Consider the following 19,866-nt stretch of genomic DNA (forward strand, 5'->3'; position numbering starts at 1 on the left):
ACGATTCACCAATCTACACTGCCTAGACTAAAGTTTGTCTCCAGGACTCTGTTCTTATCACTTTACTAATGGCTACTTTTTGCTTTCACTGAGCAGGCTGCTACATTTTCCAGCACACAATAACTACAGTCATAATGCAGTGGCTTCCCTTTTTAACAAACTTTGGTTCCAGCAAATAGAAATCATACCTGCCTTGGTACATTTTGTATAGACATGTGGAGAGTAATTTTTTATAAAATTGCCTCACAAAAACTGCAGAAACCACAGCTAAAATGAAGGCACAGACATTTATGCCTGCTCAGGAGCAGGCATAAATGTTCACAAGTACATATAAATCATGACCCCACCCATGCTCCACCTAAAATCTTCCCCTGAAACATCAGGAAATATGTTTTCACAGAGAGGTTAATAGAAGCCTGGAATGCCTTTCCAGGAGAGGTGGTAGAGTCAAAAACATTGAGCGAATTCAAACATACATAGACACAGGGGATGCCTAAATAGAAAGAGGATAGAAACACAACATGGTTGTTGAGGTGTGGTATTGGCCAAGAGTAATGGGAACTAAGGCTAAAGCTGGACAGACTTCTACGTCTGTGTCCTGCAAATGGCAAAAAAATGGAAAGAAGATTCGCAAATCCAGCATGGGGGGGGGGGGGGGGGGACGACTAAGGCCGATGCCAGACAGACTTCTATGGTCCATGTCCCACAAATGACAAAAGACAGGTGAAGCTTCTGTAACTCCAGTTTTGTCACATGCTGCGAGGGTGCTGTGCAGCACAGGGGGAGAGGAAGACATCTTGACTGTTAAGTTGAATACTGACAGCAATAGTTGGGGTTGATATACGGGTATAACCAAGACTCCATCATGTTTGGCTGCCTATATGATTGGCATAGTGGAGACTTGATGACTAATGTTTAAGCATGGGCACGGCTCTGGCCACCTTGTTGGGCAGACTGGATGGACTGTTAGGGTCTTTATCTGACATTATGTACTGTGTGTCTACTACAGTCGCATAAAAGTATAAATGTTTAACAGTATTGTACGCACAGGTACTGACATATGCATGCAAAAATGCCTTTATAAAATTACCCCATAGTGGTTACCTTCTACTGGAACAGAGTCTCTTTAAAATAATGTGTTGACTCTCAGCCAGTTATTAATAAAAGGCTTCCATAACAGCTTGGATTTATACATCAGCTGATATCGAAATTTAATGCCCATACACATTCAGTTTATTAATTACCACCCAACAAGCACGCTGTGGGGACTAATAATCAAAACAAATAATTGATGTCCCAAACATCTATGTAGAGAGCAGGATTTTTCAACGCACCATCTGGTGCATGGGGATAATCAGATTAACTGCCTCTCACAACCATACGAACAATCTTGTTCTCTCGCTACAGGCGAAATGGTGTGGTGCAAATCCTCATATAATCCCCTTACTTCTTTTTTTTTCTGTATTCTTTACATCTTTTATATCCCAAAACTGTGCAAATTCGCAAGGATAAATAAATACATTGCTTCTAAACATTTACTTATCTTTTAAAAGGCAGCAATTTAACAATAACAGGGAACCCCCGCCGACATGGCCAAGTTTCGCATAGTGCTTTATCAAGGAAGAGGCTCTCTGCAACATAAACCATATAAAAGTTAATATTCATACTTGCAAAAACAAACATTAACTTACTGGAGTTACAATAGCATCATTACCATTTCATCCTGCATACACTCCTGTATATCAAAAAATGGCCGCGGCGTTTCTGCGCGAGCCTTACATTTAAATGAGCTACAGCTGATCAGAAAAAAAGCAATACAATTGGATACTCAGTCTAAACAAAACAACCAATAGAACTGCAGCAAATACGATTACATCATCGACCACCAATCTATTTCCGAATTATGCCCATCAGGAACTAGAGTTTTTAATTTAAATATCCATTTCTGCTCCCTAAAGTTTAAAAGTTGAGCAGTGTTTCCACCCTCCCACCCCATGCTAATATGATCAATTATTCTCCATCTAAGATCAGAAAGTGAATGCCCCTTATCCAGCCAATGTTGTACCAGAGGCGCTGAAAGGATGAAGTTTTTTATACGGGATTTATGTTCATTCAACCGTATTTTAATCGGTCTACTAGATCTACCTATATAGATTTTCTGACAGGGGCAAACTATCGCATACACCACATTCTGCGAGAGACAATTTGTATCTGACTGTGCATGTATAGGTCTAGCCATATCTGGAGATATTCAGATATGGCTAGACCTATACATGCACAGTCAGATACAAATTGTACAAATCGCAGAATGTGGTGTATGCGATAGTTTGCCCCTGTCAGAAAATCTATATAGGTAGATCTAGTAGACCGATTAAAATACGGTTGAATGAACATAAATCCCGTATAAAAAACTTCATCCTTTCAGCGCCTCTGGTACAACATTGGCTGGATAAGGGGCATTCACTTTCTGATCTTAGATGGAGAATAATTGATCATATTAGCATGGGGTGGGAGGGTGGAAACAGTGCTCAACATTTAAACTTTAGGGAGCAGAAATGGATATTTAAATTAAAAACTCTAGTTCCTGATGGGCATAATTCGGAAATAGATTGGTGGTCGATGATGTAATCGTATTTGCTGCAGTTCTATTGGTTGTTTTGTTTAGACTGAGTATCCAATTGTATTGCTTTTTTTCTGATCAGCTGTAGCTCATTTAAATGTAAGGTTTGCGCAGAAACGCTGCGGCCATTTTTTGATATACAGGAGTGTATGCAGGATGAAATGGTAATGATGCTATTGTAACTCCAGTAAGTTAATGTTTGTTTTTGCAAGTATGAATATTAACTTTTATATGGTTTATGTTGCAGAGAGCCTCTTCCTTGATAAAGCACTATGCGAAACTTGGCCATGTCGGCGGGGGTTCCCTGTTATTGTTAAATTGCTGCCTTTTAAAAGATAAGTAAATGTTTAGAAGCAATGTATTTATTTATCCTTGCGAATTTGCACAGTTTTGGGATATAAAAGATGTAAAGAATACAGAAAAAAAAGAAGTAAGGGGATTATATGAGGATTTGCACCACACCATTTCGCCTGTAGCGAGAGAACAAGATTGTTCGTATGGTTGTGAGAGGCAGTTAATCTGATTATCCCCATGCACCAGATGGTGCGTTGAAAAATCCTGCTATCTACATAGATGTTTGGGACATCAATTATTTGTATACACATTCAGTGGCATGCATGTGGCCACCTCAGGGTGGGGGGGAGGTGACCTGAAAGCAAGACCCTGGTGAATACTCTTCTTTAGAACTTTGAAAGAGAAGAAAGAAACTATAGACAAGAACTTTACAGAGGGGAGAGAAAAATCAGGTCAGTATTTAAAACCCCACAGCCACCGTATATGAGGGATATGTCTTATGTTTTCACTGAAGAAAATGTATGTGGGGGTGATTTCATTTTCTGCTTTTTGTCTCTGATCCAGGATGCTATCAAACATAATTCATACTTCGAACCAGATAAAAAAATTATTCATGGAAACGTTGAAGAAGCATTTAAAACTGCTGACCATGTACTGGAAGGTAAACAACACTGTGTGTTTGCTCAGAGGGAGTGCGTGTAAAAGAGTTCTTAGAGTTGAAAACTTGATCCTAACCAATTTATTCAAGCTACTGTAGATGAGACCTGCTTTGTGAGTAAAGAAGTGGCACAATTAAGGTAGATAATGACAGTCAGAGAGGTTGGTAGACATTTAAAAGATTTAGAGGGGCATAATCGAACGGGATGCCCAAGTTGTCATGAGGGTGTCCTCGTAGGACAGCCCACATGGTCATCCTTAGGTCATTTTTGAGATGGTCATCCCCGGTTTTCGGCGATAATGGAAACCAAGGACGCCCATCTCAAAAACGACCAAATCCAAGCTATTTGATCATGAAAGGAGCCAGCATTCTTAGTGCACTGGTCCCCCTCACATGCCCGGACACTAACCGGACACCCCAGGGGGCACTGCAGTGGACTTCACAAATTGCTCCCAGCTGCATAGCTCCCTTACCTTCGGTGCTGAGCCCTCCAAACCCCCCCAAACCCACTTCCCACAATTGTACTACCATAGCCCTAAGGGGTGAAGGGGGGCACCTACATGTGGGTACAGTGGATTTTGGGGGGGTTTGGAGGGCTCAACATTTACCACCACAAGTGTGACAGGTAGGGGGGATGGGCCTGGGTCCGCCTCCCTGAAGTGCTCTGCACCCATTAAAAACTGCTCCAGGGACCTGCATACTGCTGTGATGGAGCTGGGTATGACATTTGAGGCTGGCATAGAGGCTGGAAAAAAATGTTTTGGGTGTGGAAGTGGATTGGTGACCACTGGGCGAGTAAGGGGAGGTCATCCCTGATCCCTCCAGTGGTCATCTGGTCAGCACCTTTTCTAGGCTTGGTCGTGAAAAAAAATGGACCAAATAAAGTCGGCCAAATGCTCGTCAGGGACGCCCTTCTTTTTTCCATTATTGACCGAGGACGTCCATCTCTAAATCATGCCCCAGTCCTGCCTTCGGTACGGTGCCGACACGCCCCCGTGAATTTTGGTCATCCCCACGACGGAAAGCAGTTGAGGATGCCCAAAATCGGCTTTCGATTATACCAATTTGGGCAACCCTAAGAGAAGGACGCCCATCTCCCGATTTGTGTCGGAAGATGGGCATCCTTCTCTTTTGAAAATTCACCTGTTAGGTGACAAGAACTGTGGAGAGGAGTGTCATGGGGCTAAACAGCAGTAGGAGAAGAGACCACCCTTGATGATGGGTCCAGCCAAATGGGTGGGTCTCCACCAGTGTTCCCTCTAAGGTGCGACCTGCTGCATGCAAATTTTTTTCCAAGTGAGTGTAGAAAATAGCCCAACATCCAAAAAAAGAGCAAGGGGGGGCGTCCTCCTGAGCTATCTGAAGAACAGGGGGGGTGACTTATTTAAGGAGCAAATTTAGTGTTAATTATTAAAACCAAATTTATTTGAAATCATCATTTCAATTATTATTCAAACACTGCAGTAACATTAGAGCTCTTCTCTCAAATTACCTCCAAACTCTGATCCAATTTATTTATTTAGATTTTGCTCACACCTTTATTTTTACAAGGTAAATAGAAAGCCCTGGTGATTGGGGAAATAGTTTCTGGAGGAACCCTAAGTACTTCTCTATGGTAGTGTCTTATCTCATCCAAGGAGGAACTAGATCACTCTAATCTTCAAGATCCATAAAATTCAATCTTTTAGTAAAATTTTCCAATGGCTTGTCATTGCAGGAGGGAGGAAAGCAAGTCCATTCATATACTTATTCCATAGCAGTCAGTTTTCAGAAAAGCACAGGACGACAGCAGGAGTTTACAAGGGGGGTTGGAGGGAAGAAAAGCTCTGAACAAGCTGTTCATATACTTACTCAGCACTTGCAACACTCTCCTCTACTGGCTGCAATTGTATGGTCACTGCAGGAGGGAGGAAAGCAAGCTAAGACAAAAGGGAAAGCGAGGCATCACTTGCGACGATCTCCTCTGCCGGAAGCAAGAAGTCTGCACATCACAGTCAGCATGACAGAAGACCGCCAAATACCAATCTGGAGACAGTGAGCAAACTTGATGCTGCGTGACGCTCCCGGTTTCTATGAGCGATCGCCCAGCTTAGAGGGAACACTGGTCTCCACGCCCAACTGATGGCAGCAGCATGGCACTGGTGCCTTCTAACCTCATACCCGCCCATCTCATTTGCCCCTTTCAAAGACCCTGGAAGGGATATCCCCTTCTAAATACATACCACAATAAAGAGTCTTCTTTCCAATATGACACTCAGTTCACAATCAACTGAGTGACAGCAGCCCATTAGATCTACAATATACCCTTAAAAGTGTAGGGGCTTCTAGACCGGCAGCACATGGGGTACTAATAGTATGGGCAGGGGTGTGCTGGTAAATTTTTAACAATGGGCTCTCTCTCCAGGAGTAGCCAGCCCTGCAATTTGGGGGGCCAGGGGTGGACTGGCAGGGGCAATGCATGCCCCCCTCCCCCTTGAGCAGGCACACTAGGTAAGCCCTTGCTAGCAGGGTTGCTGAGCCCCACCAGCCAATAAATGGACTGCCACCACTCCCCAATGCGTGAGCAGCATGCTGGGACTTCTCTCACATGCACGAAAAGTCCCAGCCTGCTGCTCAGAGCTGGAAACAAGGAGTGGGGAGCAGCAGCAGCAGTCTATTTACTTGGCTGGCAGGGCTCAACATCCCCACCAGCAAAGTAAAAGAGAATTCAGGAGGGGGCCCAAGCCCAAATTTTGGGAGCCAGTTGTTAAAGTAGCCATGGAGGGATGTATGTTAACAACCGGCTCCCAAAATTCTTAAAAACTTAACAAATGGCTCTCGTGAGCCCATGACAGCCCACAGCAGCACACCACTGAGTATGGTGTGGGGACACAAATAAAGGTTTCTTACAGGGCTTCATGGGAAGTCTATCTGCCATGCCTTTGTTTCATCTTTCCCTAGCTGATGAGTTATTTTTGTATTATACTGTAAATATTTTATTTAAAACATAGTACAGTTATGAAAGAAACAAGGTGTGTAGCAAGGTATGTATAGAAGGTTTCACTAAAAAGCAAGAGTGTTTTTGTGTTACAGGCAGAAAGTCATTTCCAGAAAGAGGAGGAGTTATCTGAACCAGTTGGTCAATAATGGAGGAGTTTTGGTTGATTTGAAGAAAAATGTAATTGAAAAATGAGGATTGCATTTATATGGAGGTTTTTTAGACCATTGATAGAAACTGTGAACTGTGGCATGACTACTGTGACACCCTGTTACAGGGTTTATTCAATTGACAAACCGCAGTCAACTGAGGTCTTTTTCCTCCATTGCTCCATTTTTCACTTCTTCTTTATTGTATCAGAAGTAAGTTGTTTTTCTTACTTCTTTTTGGAGGTTATATCCCATAAATATAGGGACCAATTCCCTCCAAAAACCTAAAAGTAAGAGCCAGAACTTTCAATTTTATATGGAAAGCAATCTGACAGCTAGCGGAGGACTACTAATAAAGGAAAGGCCCTTACCCAGTTCCTACCATCTGTCACTATTCTAGCCACTGTGTTTTGAATCATCTGAGTCTATCAATCTCTTAGAAATCTGCATAAATTACATTACAGTAATCTAGATGGGACACTGCTGTAGATGGCATTACTGTATTCAAATCAGAGGATCCCAGTAAAAGGGTTAACTTGTCTAATCAATGGCAACCAAGAAAAAGCATTTTTAGACTTTATCTGAACATATCTTTCTAAAGAAAGTACAGAATATAAACCCCTAAACACTTCTTGAAAAAATTTGTTTTGTAGTCCTCGGTAGGAATCATGGCAATTTTACTAGGTCAAGGCGAAGTTCCAACTCAAAGGATTTCATCCTTCTTAATTTTAAACAATATGAAAACATTCAGTGCACAATTGAACAAATCACCTTTGTATTCATCGCAATTGAACATTCCTGGTCCCAGGATATCAAAATGTGAGCATTATCAGAATAAATGTATATCTTCACTCCCACATGAAAGAACTGATGAATTTATCAGAAAGGTCTTTGAGAAACCCCTGAGAATGTCTGCTAAGGACTGGAAGGAATCTTCCAACTACAATGTTTTAAGATCTCCATCCAATTAGCTACATACTGCTAATACACAAAATAGCTGATCTCTCAAGTAGGAAATGGGACTTGATATACCTCCTTTCTGTGTTTAACAATCAAAGCAATTTAAATACTTTATATAGGTACTTATTTTGTACCTGGGGCAGTGGAGGGTTAAGTAACTTGCCCAGAATCATAGGGAGCTACAGTGGGAATCAAATTCAGTTTCCCCAGGCTCTCAAGCCACTGCATTAACCATTAGGCTTACCTTGTTGAGCACAGCTGACAGAATGAAGAGGATCATAAATCCTAATTGCCCTTGATCTACCAACATACACATCATCTAACAAGGAAACCCAAACAATCTCAATGCTAAAACCAGTCTAAAACTTTGTCTGTGCTGGGTCATGAATTCACCCTTCTTCTTTCCCTTTATATTCCCCCATTACAGCAAGTGTCATAGAGCTCCTCATTTTGTGTTTGTAACAGGTGAAATCCATATTGGAGGACAAGAACATTTTTATTTAGAAACTCAAACCATATATGCTATTCCAAAAGGAGAAGACCATGAAATGGATATCTATATATCAACCCAGGGTCCATCTGTTGCACAGGTAACCTGCTATCACACTACAGTCATATGCCTGTTGAAGCTTTATTTCACTCCTGTTTGGCTGCCTGTTCCAGCATGCATCACATATCACCAAGGCAAGATATGAATAACCAGAATACATACTCAAAAAACAGAAAAACTAGGACCAGAATTACATCACATAATACTGAAAAAGAAGGCAATAAAAAAACAGATTGACTTACAAACATGTCATCTCAGTTAACATAATGGATGGCAGTGCACCCAATTCAAACGCAAACTAAAACCTAAAACAAATAATTATACATATCATTGAACAGATAGACATTGTGAGAAAGACATATATACATGACTGTACAAATACCTGCATGTAGACTGAATGACCAGATCAGCAGGAGAACACCAAGGGAAGGGCTGTACCACTGAGCTTAGGCTTCACCAGCTGAGCTGAAAAGAGGTGGCACTAAAGGCATGCAATATACCCAGAGCCAGTTCAAGGGTGTCTAATGCCCTAGGTTAAACATTTAGCCTTGTGCTCCTTCCCAGGGTCCAGCATCTCCCCTTTCTTTGCTTATCCCCCTCCTCTTGTATTCAGCATCTCTCCTTCCTTTCCTTATTCTCCTTCTCTAGTCTAGTCTTTCCTCCCCCACCCACCCCCAGTAATTCCACTTTACTGCCCTACCCCCATACGTGTTCAGCATCTGCCCTTTTCTTACCGCTCATGTCCAGCATCTCTTCATTCCCAACCCTCTTCCCTTGTGTCCAGCATCAATCCTTCTCTTTCCTACCCCCCAAAGTGTCCATCATCTCCCCTTTCCTGAACCCCAACTAGGTAACATAGTAGATGATGGCAGAAAAAGACCTGCACAGTCCATCCAGTCTGCCCAACAAGATAAACTCATATGTGTATCCTTACCTTGATTTGTACCTGCCTTTTTCAGGGCATAGACTGTACAAGTCTGCCCAGCAGTATTTCCCGCCTCCCAACCACCAGTCCCGCCTCCCATCACCGGCTCTGGCACAGACCGTATAAGTCTGCCCTCCTCTATCCTCACCTCCCAACCACCAACCCCTCTTCCCCCACCTGCTCCACCACCCAATTTCGGCTAAGCTGCTGAGGATCCAATCCTACTGCACAGGTAACCTGCTATCACACTACAGTCATACACACATACAGTATTCACTATCTCCTCTTCTGCTCCCTATCTCACCAAGGGGTCCAGCATCTTTCCTTCCCTATCCTTTCCCCACCATGTTCAGCATGTCTTTCCTCTTCCCTTCCCCCTGCCACCATGACCGCCACCACCCTACCACCATCCTCCATCCAAGGCTGCATTAAAAGAAAACCCAATGTGGTGTGCAGTCTTTAAACATCCACATTCACTCATAATCTGCCAATTCCTACCCCCTCTGATGCAAACTTCCTGTCAAGGGGAACAGGATGTGGAAGCCTTTGAGTGTGTGCAGATACTCAAAGAACTTCTGCCACACTGACAGTGGCATTCACTTCACCTTTACCCCCCCCCCCCCCCCCTCATACTGCCACCCTAGATGCCTAGTCTGCCTAATGGTAGGGCAGCCCTAGACATACAGCAAAGTTACTTACCTGTAGCAGGTGTTCTCTGAGGACAGCAGGTATATATATTCTCACATGTGGATGACATCACTCACATGTGAGAAGGTAATGCCTGCTTGTCCTCGGAGAACAAGTTGTACACACAAGTTTATATGAAGGAAGTCAAAAATATTTACCACTTGTTGAAGTGTGTAAGGACTTCTGGAGACCCTAGCATTTGGCAAATTACACAGATGAGTTTTTCAGACAGCATTCAATTAGGACGTTAATTATTTTAATAAATTAAATGAAATAATAGAATAATGTAAAACAGATTAAGGCTATGGTCTTTTTATCTACTGATAAATCTGTGTATGATCATTCCTTCTATAATCAAATCTGAGAACATTTAGGGCCAGTTTAGTGGCAAGTGCTGTTCACAGTCATGCAGATCTATATTTGATTCCTGGACCAGAATTTTGTTCCCTAAGCAAGCCAAGACTGGGGTCACTGTAAAAAGAGAAGGTGAACCATAGCCATTGCTCAATGGTGCCATCTACTGGTCAGATTTAGAGGATAGTTAACAGCTGCTGAGGGATCGAGATAACTGATGAGATTAATTATCTTTGACTGAATTTTCAGATGAACATGATCAATTACGTGTTTGGCTGAAAATTCTAAATCTAGCCAGTCGAAACTTAGCCAGTGAAATTTAGGCCTGCTATTTGTGCAACTGAGACTGTGGCTGAACTTAACCAGTTATAGTGCTAGAAAGAAGAGCCTGATATTCAAAATGAATTCTGCATTTGCAGGCAGGTGGCAAACACATAACTTGTTTATGCATCAGCATTTGTATAGATAAAACTAGACTATTTATAAAACTCAGGAAAACTAGACCCACATCTTCACAAGACAGGGAAGATGAAACACGAAACCACCTGCTAAACCTAGCAGAACACTCACACGGAATCTAAACGTGTCCTGATAAAAATGGCGAAGGGTCTACATTATAGACAACTAGTAAAAAAGTGTTATGACCTGGTGAATGTGAGCCCTTGTGCCCCGACTGAGCACGGCGAAGATGAAGTGGCACCGCACTCGATCAGGCAGCCAGACAACCCCTAGCTTCACCTGGGGAGCGACCACCGTTCCCTGGGAGTTGAGCCCCCAGGTGCAGGCGGCCACCAGGACTTCTGGAACCGGCGGGGTTGCACAACCGCTGACCAGGCTGGCAGGCAGGCAGACACAGTCCAGGAGCAAAGAGTCAGTGAAGCAGCAAAACAGAGAGCAATCCGAAAGTCTGGGCAGGCAGCAACACAACGCGTGGTCAGTAAACAATCCAAGGTCAGGAACACAGGAAAACACTGGAACAGATGAAGACCACAACCTCTAAGCGAATAGAAGCCGAAGCATGGAAGGACTGGAAACAGGGCTTTAAATAGAGCAGGAATTAGGCTCAACCATGAGCAGCTGTTCCAAGATGGCTGCCCCCATCAGCAGAGGTGCCTACATCCAAATATGGGCTTCCTTCCTGACCTCGTTACTCCAAGATGGCTGCCCCCTCCTGAGCTAGCAAAGATGGCTGCTGTCCATGATCCAACCCGGATGACGGCTGCTAGGTTAGGAAACAGAAACCAACCCATCCTGGAGAAGTGTAGCAGAGCGTAACAGTACCCCCTCCAGAAAGATCTCCCCCTCACCGGTTCGGTCTGGGCTTAGCAGGATGATGAGCGTGGAACTCCCGGATCAGATCTGGAGCATGCACATTGTCCGCCGGCTCCCAGGAGTTATCCTCTGGTCCAAAATGCTTCCAGGCGAGGAGATAGTACAACTTCCTTCCACGATGCTTGGAATCCAGGATGCGATCCACCTTATACTCTGGATCTGGATCACTCTCAGGCACGACCACCTTCTTGGGTTCAGGATGCCACTTTGACCTGCGGAAAGGTTTCAGGAGGGACACATGAAAAGCATTGTGCACCCGCAGTTGACCGGGTAAGTGTAGTCGGTAAGTCACTGCTCCTATCCTGGATTGTACGGCAAAAGGTCCAATGAAAGGGGGAGCAAACTTCAGAGATGGGAGCCGCAGTTTCAGGTATCGGGTGCTCAACCAAACCTTTTCTCCCGGCAGGATTGTGGGAGCCGCTTGTCTTCTATGGTCATAGGTCTCCTTGGCCTTGACCGCGGCTCGTCGTAACTGTTCCTGGACCTTCCTCCAAGCTTCCTGAAAGGAACAGACGGTGGACTGCACCTGAGGTGAAACTTCTGCAGGGGCAATTGGAGGAGATAGACGCGGGTGGCGTCCATAGATGGTGCTGAAAGGTGTTGTCCGGGAGGCCGAATGCAGACATTATAGGCAAACTCAGCCCAGGGTAGCAGTGTAGACCAGTCATCCTGGCGCTGGTTAGAGTATGCCCGAAGGAACGCCTTCACCGTCTGGTTGACCCGCTCCACCATACCATTGGTCTGGGGGTGATATGCAGACGAGAATAAAGTGGTAACCCCAAAAGCTGAACACAAAGCTTTCCAGAAGCGTGAGGTAAACTGCGAGCCTCGGTCACTAATGATGCTCTGAGGGTCCATGGAGCCAGAAGATGTGCGTGATGAAGTTTGCGGCCAGGGTAGCGGCAGTGGGTAAAGTCTTCATAGGAATGAAGTGGGCCATCTTGGAGAACCGGTCGATCACCACCCAAATGACCGTGTTGCCCTGCGAGGGTGGCAGGTCGGTGATAAAATCCATGGACAGGTCCTCCAATGGCTGCTGTGGTACCGGCATGGGCTGCATCAGCCCCCACTGCTTTTGATGTGAAGATTTAGTTCGGGCGCACACTGGACAGGTAGATACGTATTGTAGAACATCCTGCGCCATCCGGGGCCACCAATATGATCGAGAGATCAGATGTAGGGTCTTGTGGAACCCAAAGTGTCCAGCAAATTCGGAAGCGTGCCCCCAGCGCAGCACCTTCCTACGAAGCCTCACAGGAACGGCCTTCTGGCAGGTGGCACTGGCCCCGGGCATGGAGGGAATGCACGCCGGATTCAACATTGGGTAGGGCTCCTCCTGGTCCTCGGGAGCCTCGAAGCTGCGAGACAGGGCATCCGCCTGGACATTCTTTTCCCCCGGTCTGAAGATCAGACGGAAGTCAAACCGGGCAAAGAACAGAGACCACCGGGCTTGGCAAGGATTCAGTCTGGTAGCATTTTGCAAATAGAGCAGGTTCTTGTGGTCGGTTATACAGTTACTGGATGTGCTGCTCCCTCTAGTAAGTATCGCCATTCCTCAAAAGCTAGTTTGAGCGCCAGAAGCTCCCAATCCCCCACCGTGTAGTTTCGCTCCGCGGGGGTGAACTTCCGGGAGAAGAAGAAGCAGGGATGTTTTTTCCTGGATGCCGATGTCTGAGAGAGAACTGCCCCTACTCCCAGGGATGAGGCGTCCACTTCCACTAGGAAAGGCTGAGTAGGATCCGGACTGCGGAGTACCGGGGCAGAGAGGAAGGCCTTCTTCAATGTGGAGAATGCAGAGAAAGCCTCCGGCGTCCAATTCTTTGCATCGGCCCCCTTCCTCGTGAGGGCCGTCAGAGGAGCCGTGATGAGAGAGTAATCCTGGATGAACTGCCGGTAGTAGTTCGCAAACCCCAGGAACCTCTGCAAAGCCCGCAGACCCTGAGGCACCGGCCAGTCTCGGATCGCTGTCAATTTACCGGGATCCATCTGTAACCCGGTGGAGGAAATGATATATCCCAGGAAAGGCAAACTCTGTTGGTGGAATGAACATTTCTCCAACTCGGCATACAGCCGATGTTCCCGGAGGCGCTGGAGCACGGTGCGGACGTGAGTAACATGTTGTGACAACGAAGCGGAAAAAATCAGGATGTCGTCCAGATAGACGATCACTGAGGAGTAGAGCAAGTCCTGGAAAATGTAATTCACAAAGTTCTGAAATACTGCAGGGGCATTGCAGAGACCGAACGGCATCACCCGATATTCAAAGTGACTTTCGTGGGTGTTGAAAGCCGTCTTCCACTCATCTCCCTCCCGGATCCATACAAGATTGTAGCCCCGCGCAGGTCCAGCTTGGTGAAGATCTTGGCCCCTTGAAGACGGTCAAACAGCTCCGAGATGAGTGGAAGCGGGTACCGGTTTTTAATGGTAATTTTATTCAATCCTCGGTAATCAATGCAGGGACGAAGTGACCCATTCTTCTTCGAGACGAAGAAAAATCCGGCCCCTGCAGGGGAAGTGGAGGCTCGGATGAACCCCTTGCGAATATTGTCCTGGATATACTCCCTCATGGCTCGGGACTCCTCCCGGGACAAGGTGTAAAGGCACCCCCTAGGTGGGTTGGATCCGGGCAATAGGTCTATGGCGCAGTCGAAAGACCGATGGGGAGGCAGCGTGTCAGCCACCTGAGCACTGAACACGTCATGGAATTCCTGGTAGTTCTCCGGCAGCATGGGCGAACCTTCCTGTGGGGTCTGCAACTTAGCTGAGCAGAGCGGCAAAGGTGGCTTGACCTGCTGAAGACAGTGCTCGACACATCGGGAACCCCATTTCCCAATCTCCCCGGTGGCCCAGTCGATAACAGGAGTGTGTAGTCGAAGCCAAGGCAGTCCAAGGATCACCGGGTGAATGGCTCGGGCAAGAACCAGGAACTGGATCTTCTCCTGATGTAACGCCCCCACCTGTAGACCCAGGGGCGAGGTGATCTGGGTGATGGTTCGAGGAAGACTATCCCCCTGGATGGAGGTGACCCTGAGCTCCGGTTGACAGGGCACCGTGGAGCCACCTAGCTGCGACAGGAATTCGGCATCGATGAAGTTCCCTCCGGCCCCGTAGTAAGGCCCTAGTATGAGCCTGGAAACCCTCTCCTTGGAGCAGTATGGGAACAGAGAGCAAGTTGTCCGGAAGGGCAGACAGCCGGCCCAGAGCCACCCCCTTCATAGGGCTCGGGCCGGAGCGTTTCCCGATCTCCCAGGCTTGTTTGGACAGGAGCCCGTGAAGTGTCCGGCTTGCCCACAGTATAGGCATAACCGATTCTGGAGACGATGGGCCCTCTCCTTCTTGGACAGGCGATGCCGCCCCAATACCATGGGTTCCTCCTTGGTTCCTTCCGAACCCTCTTCGAAGGACCGGGGCGTCTCGGGGTGACGGGGAAGGCCTCTGGATCCCCGCACTGCCGGCTGCATGACCCTCTCCTGGGCTCGCTCCTGGAATCGGATATCGATTCTAGTGCAGAGTGCAATAAGGGCGTCCAAAGTAGCAGGAATCTCTCGGCCGGCCAATTCATCTTTTATCTGGCCGTCCAGCCCCTGCCAAAAAATGGCCGTTAAGGCCTCCTGGTTCCACCTGAGTTCCGCAGCCAAGGTACGGAACCGGACAGCATACGCCCCAACCGACCCGGAGCCCTGCTGGATCCACAGCAGCTCCCCAGAGGCAGAAGAAGGTCGGCCAGGAACGTCGAATACCATCCGGAACTGCCGCAAGAACTCCTCCAGGTTTGCCAGAACCGGACTCCGCTGTTCCCATAGCGGGGACGCCCAAGCCAGCGTGGCACCGGAAAGCAGGGAGATGATGTAGGTCACCTTTATTTTGTCAGATGGGAAAGCCTCCTGTTGCAGCTCAAACAGGATCTGACACTGGTTCAGGAACCCCCGGCAAGCTGCGGGAGTACCGTCAAAGCGAGGCGGCTCTGGAAGTCGCAGACGTGCGGCAGAAGTCTCCGCTCTCGGGACTGGAGGAACCGCGGCCGCTTGCTGCTGGAGCCCTGGTAGCTGACTGCAGACCTCCTGCAAGGTACTGGACAGGCGGGTTAGCTGCTCCTGCTGCTGGTGGAGAACCTGAGCCAGGTGAGACAGCTCAGACCTGTCTGGTGAGCTCATGGCTTCGGCTTACTGTTATGACCTGGTGAATGTGAGCCCTTGTGCCCCGACTGAGCACGGCGAAGATGAAGTGGCACCGCACTCGATCAGGCAGCCAGACAACCCCTAGCTTCACCTGGGGAGCGACCACCGTTCCCTGGGAGTTGAGCCCCCAGGTGCAGGCGGCCACCAGGACTTCTGGAACCGGCGGGGTTGCACAACCGCTGACCAGGCTGGCAGGCAGGCAGACACAGTCCAGGAGCAAAGAGTCAGTGAAGCAGCAAAACAGAGAGCAATCCGAAAGTCTGGGCAGGCAGCAACACAACGCATGGTCAGTAAACAATCCAAGGTCAGGAACACAGGAAAACACTGGAACAGATGAAGACCACAACCTCTAAGCGAATAGAAGCCGAAGCATGGAAGGACTGGAAACAGGGCTTTAAATAGAGCAGGAATTAGGCTCAACCATGAGCAGCTGTTCCAAGATGGCTGCCCCCATCAGCAGAGGTGCCTACATCCAAATATGGGCTTCCTTCCTGACCTCGTTACTCCAAGATGGCTGCCCCCTCCTGAGCTAGCAAAGATGGCTGCTGTCCGTGATCCAACCCGGATGACGGCTGCTAGGTTAGGAAACAGAAACCAACCCATCCTGGAGAAGTGTAGCAGAGTGTAACAAAAAGGCCCGTTTCTGGCTGAAATGAAACGGGCGCTAGCAAGGTTTTGCGCGGAGTGTGTATGTTTGAGAGAGTGTCTGTGAGAGTGACTGTGTGAGAGTGAGAATGTGCAAGTGTGTGTGTGTGACAGAGAGTGGGTATGAGTGTGTCTGTGAGAGAGCGTGTGTGTATGTGAGAATGAGTGTGTGCAAGTGCGTATGTGAGACAGTGAGTGTCCTTCCCTGTCCCCCCTGTCAGGTGTCAGGACTGGGGCGACTGTGGACAGTCATGAAGGCAGCCCCTACCAAAATAATGAAAGCAAGACCATTTGTATAATAATCACTGCATTCCAGAGAACAAAATGGAGCAAGTTCCCACATGCTATCTTTTGCTTTCTGTATTCAGTAGCTGACAGGCTTGCTAGACTTACCTAAGTGGCTGCAGCTGCAATACACTGAAAAGAAAGCAAGGAAACCTATGAGATGTAGATACGGCCGTCCCCTTGGCCTCTGACGCTCCTCCCTTCTTCTTTTTGACTTCCCTCTGATAGGTCTGTCATTCGGTGTGATGCTCCTCCCTTTTCCTGTTTCAGTTCCCTTTGATAGGTCAGAGCGGTGCAGCTGTGACACTCCTCCCTTCTCTGATAGGTCAGGGCGGGGCAGAGATGTAGTGTGCTTAAAAATGGTTACAGAGCTTCGAACATACGAACTGTTGAAGCTTCAGAGTGTGCTTTACGTTGAGGGTGCTTTTTATGTGCAGATGGGGCGTGGCCTATGGCCCAGATGGGCGTGGCTGAGACTGAGGGTGAGTAGTCCGAATAGCCTAGCCTACCAGGAGGACAGGAGTTCAGGACAGATGGAGTGAGCTTCAGAACGTCTGAAGGGGGATTTTATTTATATAGATGAGTTCCAAAAACTATCAAGTTTCATATTAAATATGATCTTACATAAACAATTATGCTCAACCATGTCTAGCTAGTTAATAAGATGTGATGCAATATTGGTTACTGTATACTGAACAGTTCCACTGTAAGTTATTACTAAGCTAATCTTTTGATAACATATTGTTAAATATAAACCACTTAGAACTTGTCAGTAAAGCGGGTTATAAATGCCAAATTTAATTTAATTTAACTTAATTCATGGCCAAATTTTATCCTTAGAATAAGGGGCTAGCATTGGGGAAGGACAAAGGCGAAGCTACCACTTATTTATTTAGTGGTTACATGTAGCTACTAAGGGGGCAATTCTATAACTGGTCATCTTCAATTAGGCACTTGGAAGGTGTGCAATATGATTCTATTCTATAAGGGCGCAAAGATGCCTACTTTCCATTATAGAATACTAGTAAAACTGGGTATTGACGCATCTCACATTCAGGTACTCACACTTATGCCAACCACAGAACTGGTATATGCCTAGGTGCAGCATGATGCACATAACTGCCTATGCCCTGCCCATGCTCCACCCCTTTGTATGCTCCTCCCTTGTAAATACGCACTTAACTTACACTTCATGTAAGTTGTGTGTATCTGCAGAATAACACAGTTGACTTGCTAGCATTTACAAGCATATTTTAAATTGAGTAAGATATCACTAAATAAGGAACTCTTCAAACTACCCTCAATACAGCCACTAGACTGGTCTTTAGAGTCTCAAGCTTGACAGGACAATGACACTTCTTATCAAATTACATTGGTTACCCATAAAGGCCAGGATTATCTTCAAAATATGTACTTTCATTTATAAAATAATCTATGGGATAGCTCCAAACTATATGCTGGACTTAATAGACCTTCCTGTCCGTAATGCAATTCCTAACTCTGCATTACCCCAATTACGAGCACATAAAATACAAATCCACACTATGTAGACATTTCTGTCATTTGGGCACTAACTGGTAGCATACATATATAGAGGCATATTTTCAAAGCACTTAGACTTACAAAGTTCCATAATAACCTATGGAACTTTGTAAGTCTAAGTGCTTTGAAAATGAGCCCCTATATAGTAACATAGTAGATGACGGCAGAAAAAGACCTGCATGGTCCATCCAGTGTGCCCAAGACAAACTCATATGTGTATACCTTACCTTGAATTTGTACCTGTCCTTTTCAGGGCACAGACCGTATAAGTCTGCCCAGCAGTATTTCCCGCCTCCCAACCACCAGTCCCGCCTCCCATCACCGGCTCTGGTACAGACCGTATAAGTCTGCCCTCCCCTATCCTAGCCTCTTAACCACCAACCCCTCTTCCCCCCACATGCTCCGCCACCCAATTTCAGCTAAGCTTCTGAGGATCCATTCCTTCTGCACAGGATTCCTTTATGCATATCCCACGCATGTTTGAACTCCGTTACCGTTTTCATCTCCACCACCTCCCGCGGGAGGGCATTCCAAGCGTCCACCACCCTCTCCGAGAAATGGAGTTCTGTTCCAATTGAAATCAAACGAATCAGTAATGACTTAAGCTTCTGAAAACTTTTAAAGGTCCTTCTCTTCACTAAGTTCCTATATTAGTGGTTAATATAAAAAGTATCAGTTTTTACCACTGTCCTTATGTTAATATGATACTCTTTATAATGACTACTATAATGATAGGGTATGATACATACCTGTAGCAGTTGTTCTCCGAGGACAGCAGGCTGATTGTTCTCACGACTGGGTGACGTCCGCGGCAGCCCCCACCAACCGGAAAGAAGCTTCGCGGGACGGTCGGCACGCAGGGAACGCCCACCGCGCATGCGCGGCCGTCTTCCCGCCCGTACGCGACCGCTCCCGCCAGTTGAATAACTAGCAAAAAGATGAAACACACAACTCCAAAGGGGAGGAGGGAGGGTAGGTGAGAACAATCAGCCTGCTGTCCTCGGAGAACAACTGCTACAGGTATGTATCATACCCTTTCTCCGAGGACAAGCAGGCTGCTTGTTCTCACGACTGGGGTATCCCTAGCTGTCAGGCTCACTCAAAACAAGAACCCAGGTCAATTGAAGCTCGCAACGGCGAGGGTACAACAGAAATTGACCTACGAAGAACAACTAACTGAGAGTGCAGCCTGACCAGAATAAATTCGGGTCCTGGAGGGTGGAGTTGGATTTACACCCCAAACAGATTCTGCAGCACCGACTGCCCGAACCGACTGTCGCGTCGGGTATCCTGCTGGAGGCAGTAATGTGATGTGAATGTGTGGACAGATGACCACGTCGCAGCCTTGCAAATCTCTTCAATAGTGGCTGACTTCAAGTGGGCCACTGACGCTGCCATGGCTCTAACACTATGAGCCATGACATGACCCTCAAGAGCCAGCCCAGCCTGGGCGTAAGTGAAGGAAATGCAATCTGCTAGCCAATTGGAGATGGTGCGTTTCCCGACAGCGACCCCTAGCCTGTTAGGGTCGAAAGAAACAAACAATTGGGCGGACTGTCTGTGGGGCTGTGTCCGCTCCAAGTAGAAGGCCAATGCTCTCTTGCAGTCCAATGTGTGCAACTGACGTTCAGCAGGGCGGGTATGCGGCCTGGGGAAGAATGTTGGCAAGACAATTGACTGGTTAAGATGGAACTCCGACACCACCTTCGG

At 46.8% G+C, this 19,866-nt stretch overlaps 1 protein-coding gene across 1 annotated transcript in view; it reads left to right on the forward strand.

Annotated features, from left to right (window-relative positions):
- Positions 1-19,866, forward strand: part of LOC115474520 (aldehyde oxidase 1-like) — a 235,978-nt gene that overhangs the window by 133,247 nt on the left and 82,865 nt on the right. The window contains exons 20-21 of the mRNA XM_030210009.1: positions 3,479-3,575; positions 8,124-8,248. Coding sequence (XP_030065869.1) covers positions 3,479-3,575; positions 8,124-8,248 — 222 coding nt within the window. The remainder of the gene's footprint in view (positions 1-3,478; positions 3,576-8,123; positions 8,249-19,866) is intronic.

Source organism: Microcaecilia unicolor, chromosome 7 (genome assembly GCF_901765095.1).
Source record: "Microcaecilia unicolor chromosome 7, aMicUni1.1, whole genome shotgun sequence".
NCBI lineage: Eukaryota > Metazoa > Chordata > Amphibia > Gymnophiona > Siphonopidae > Microcaecilia > Microcaecilia unicolor.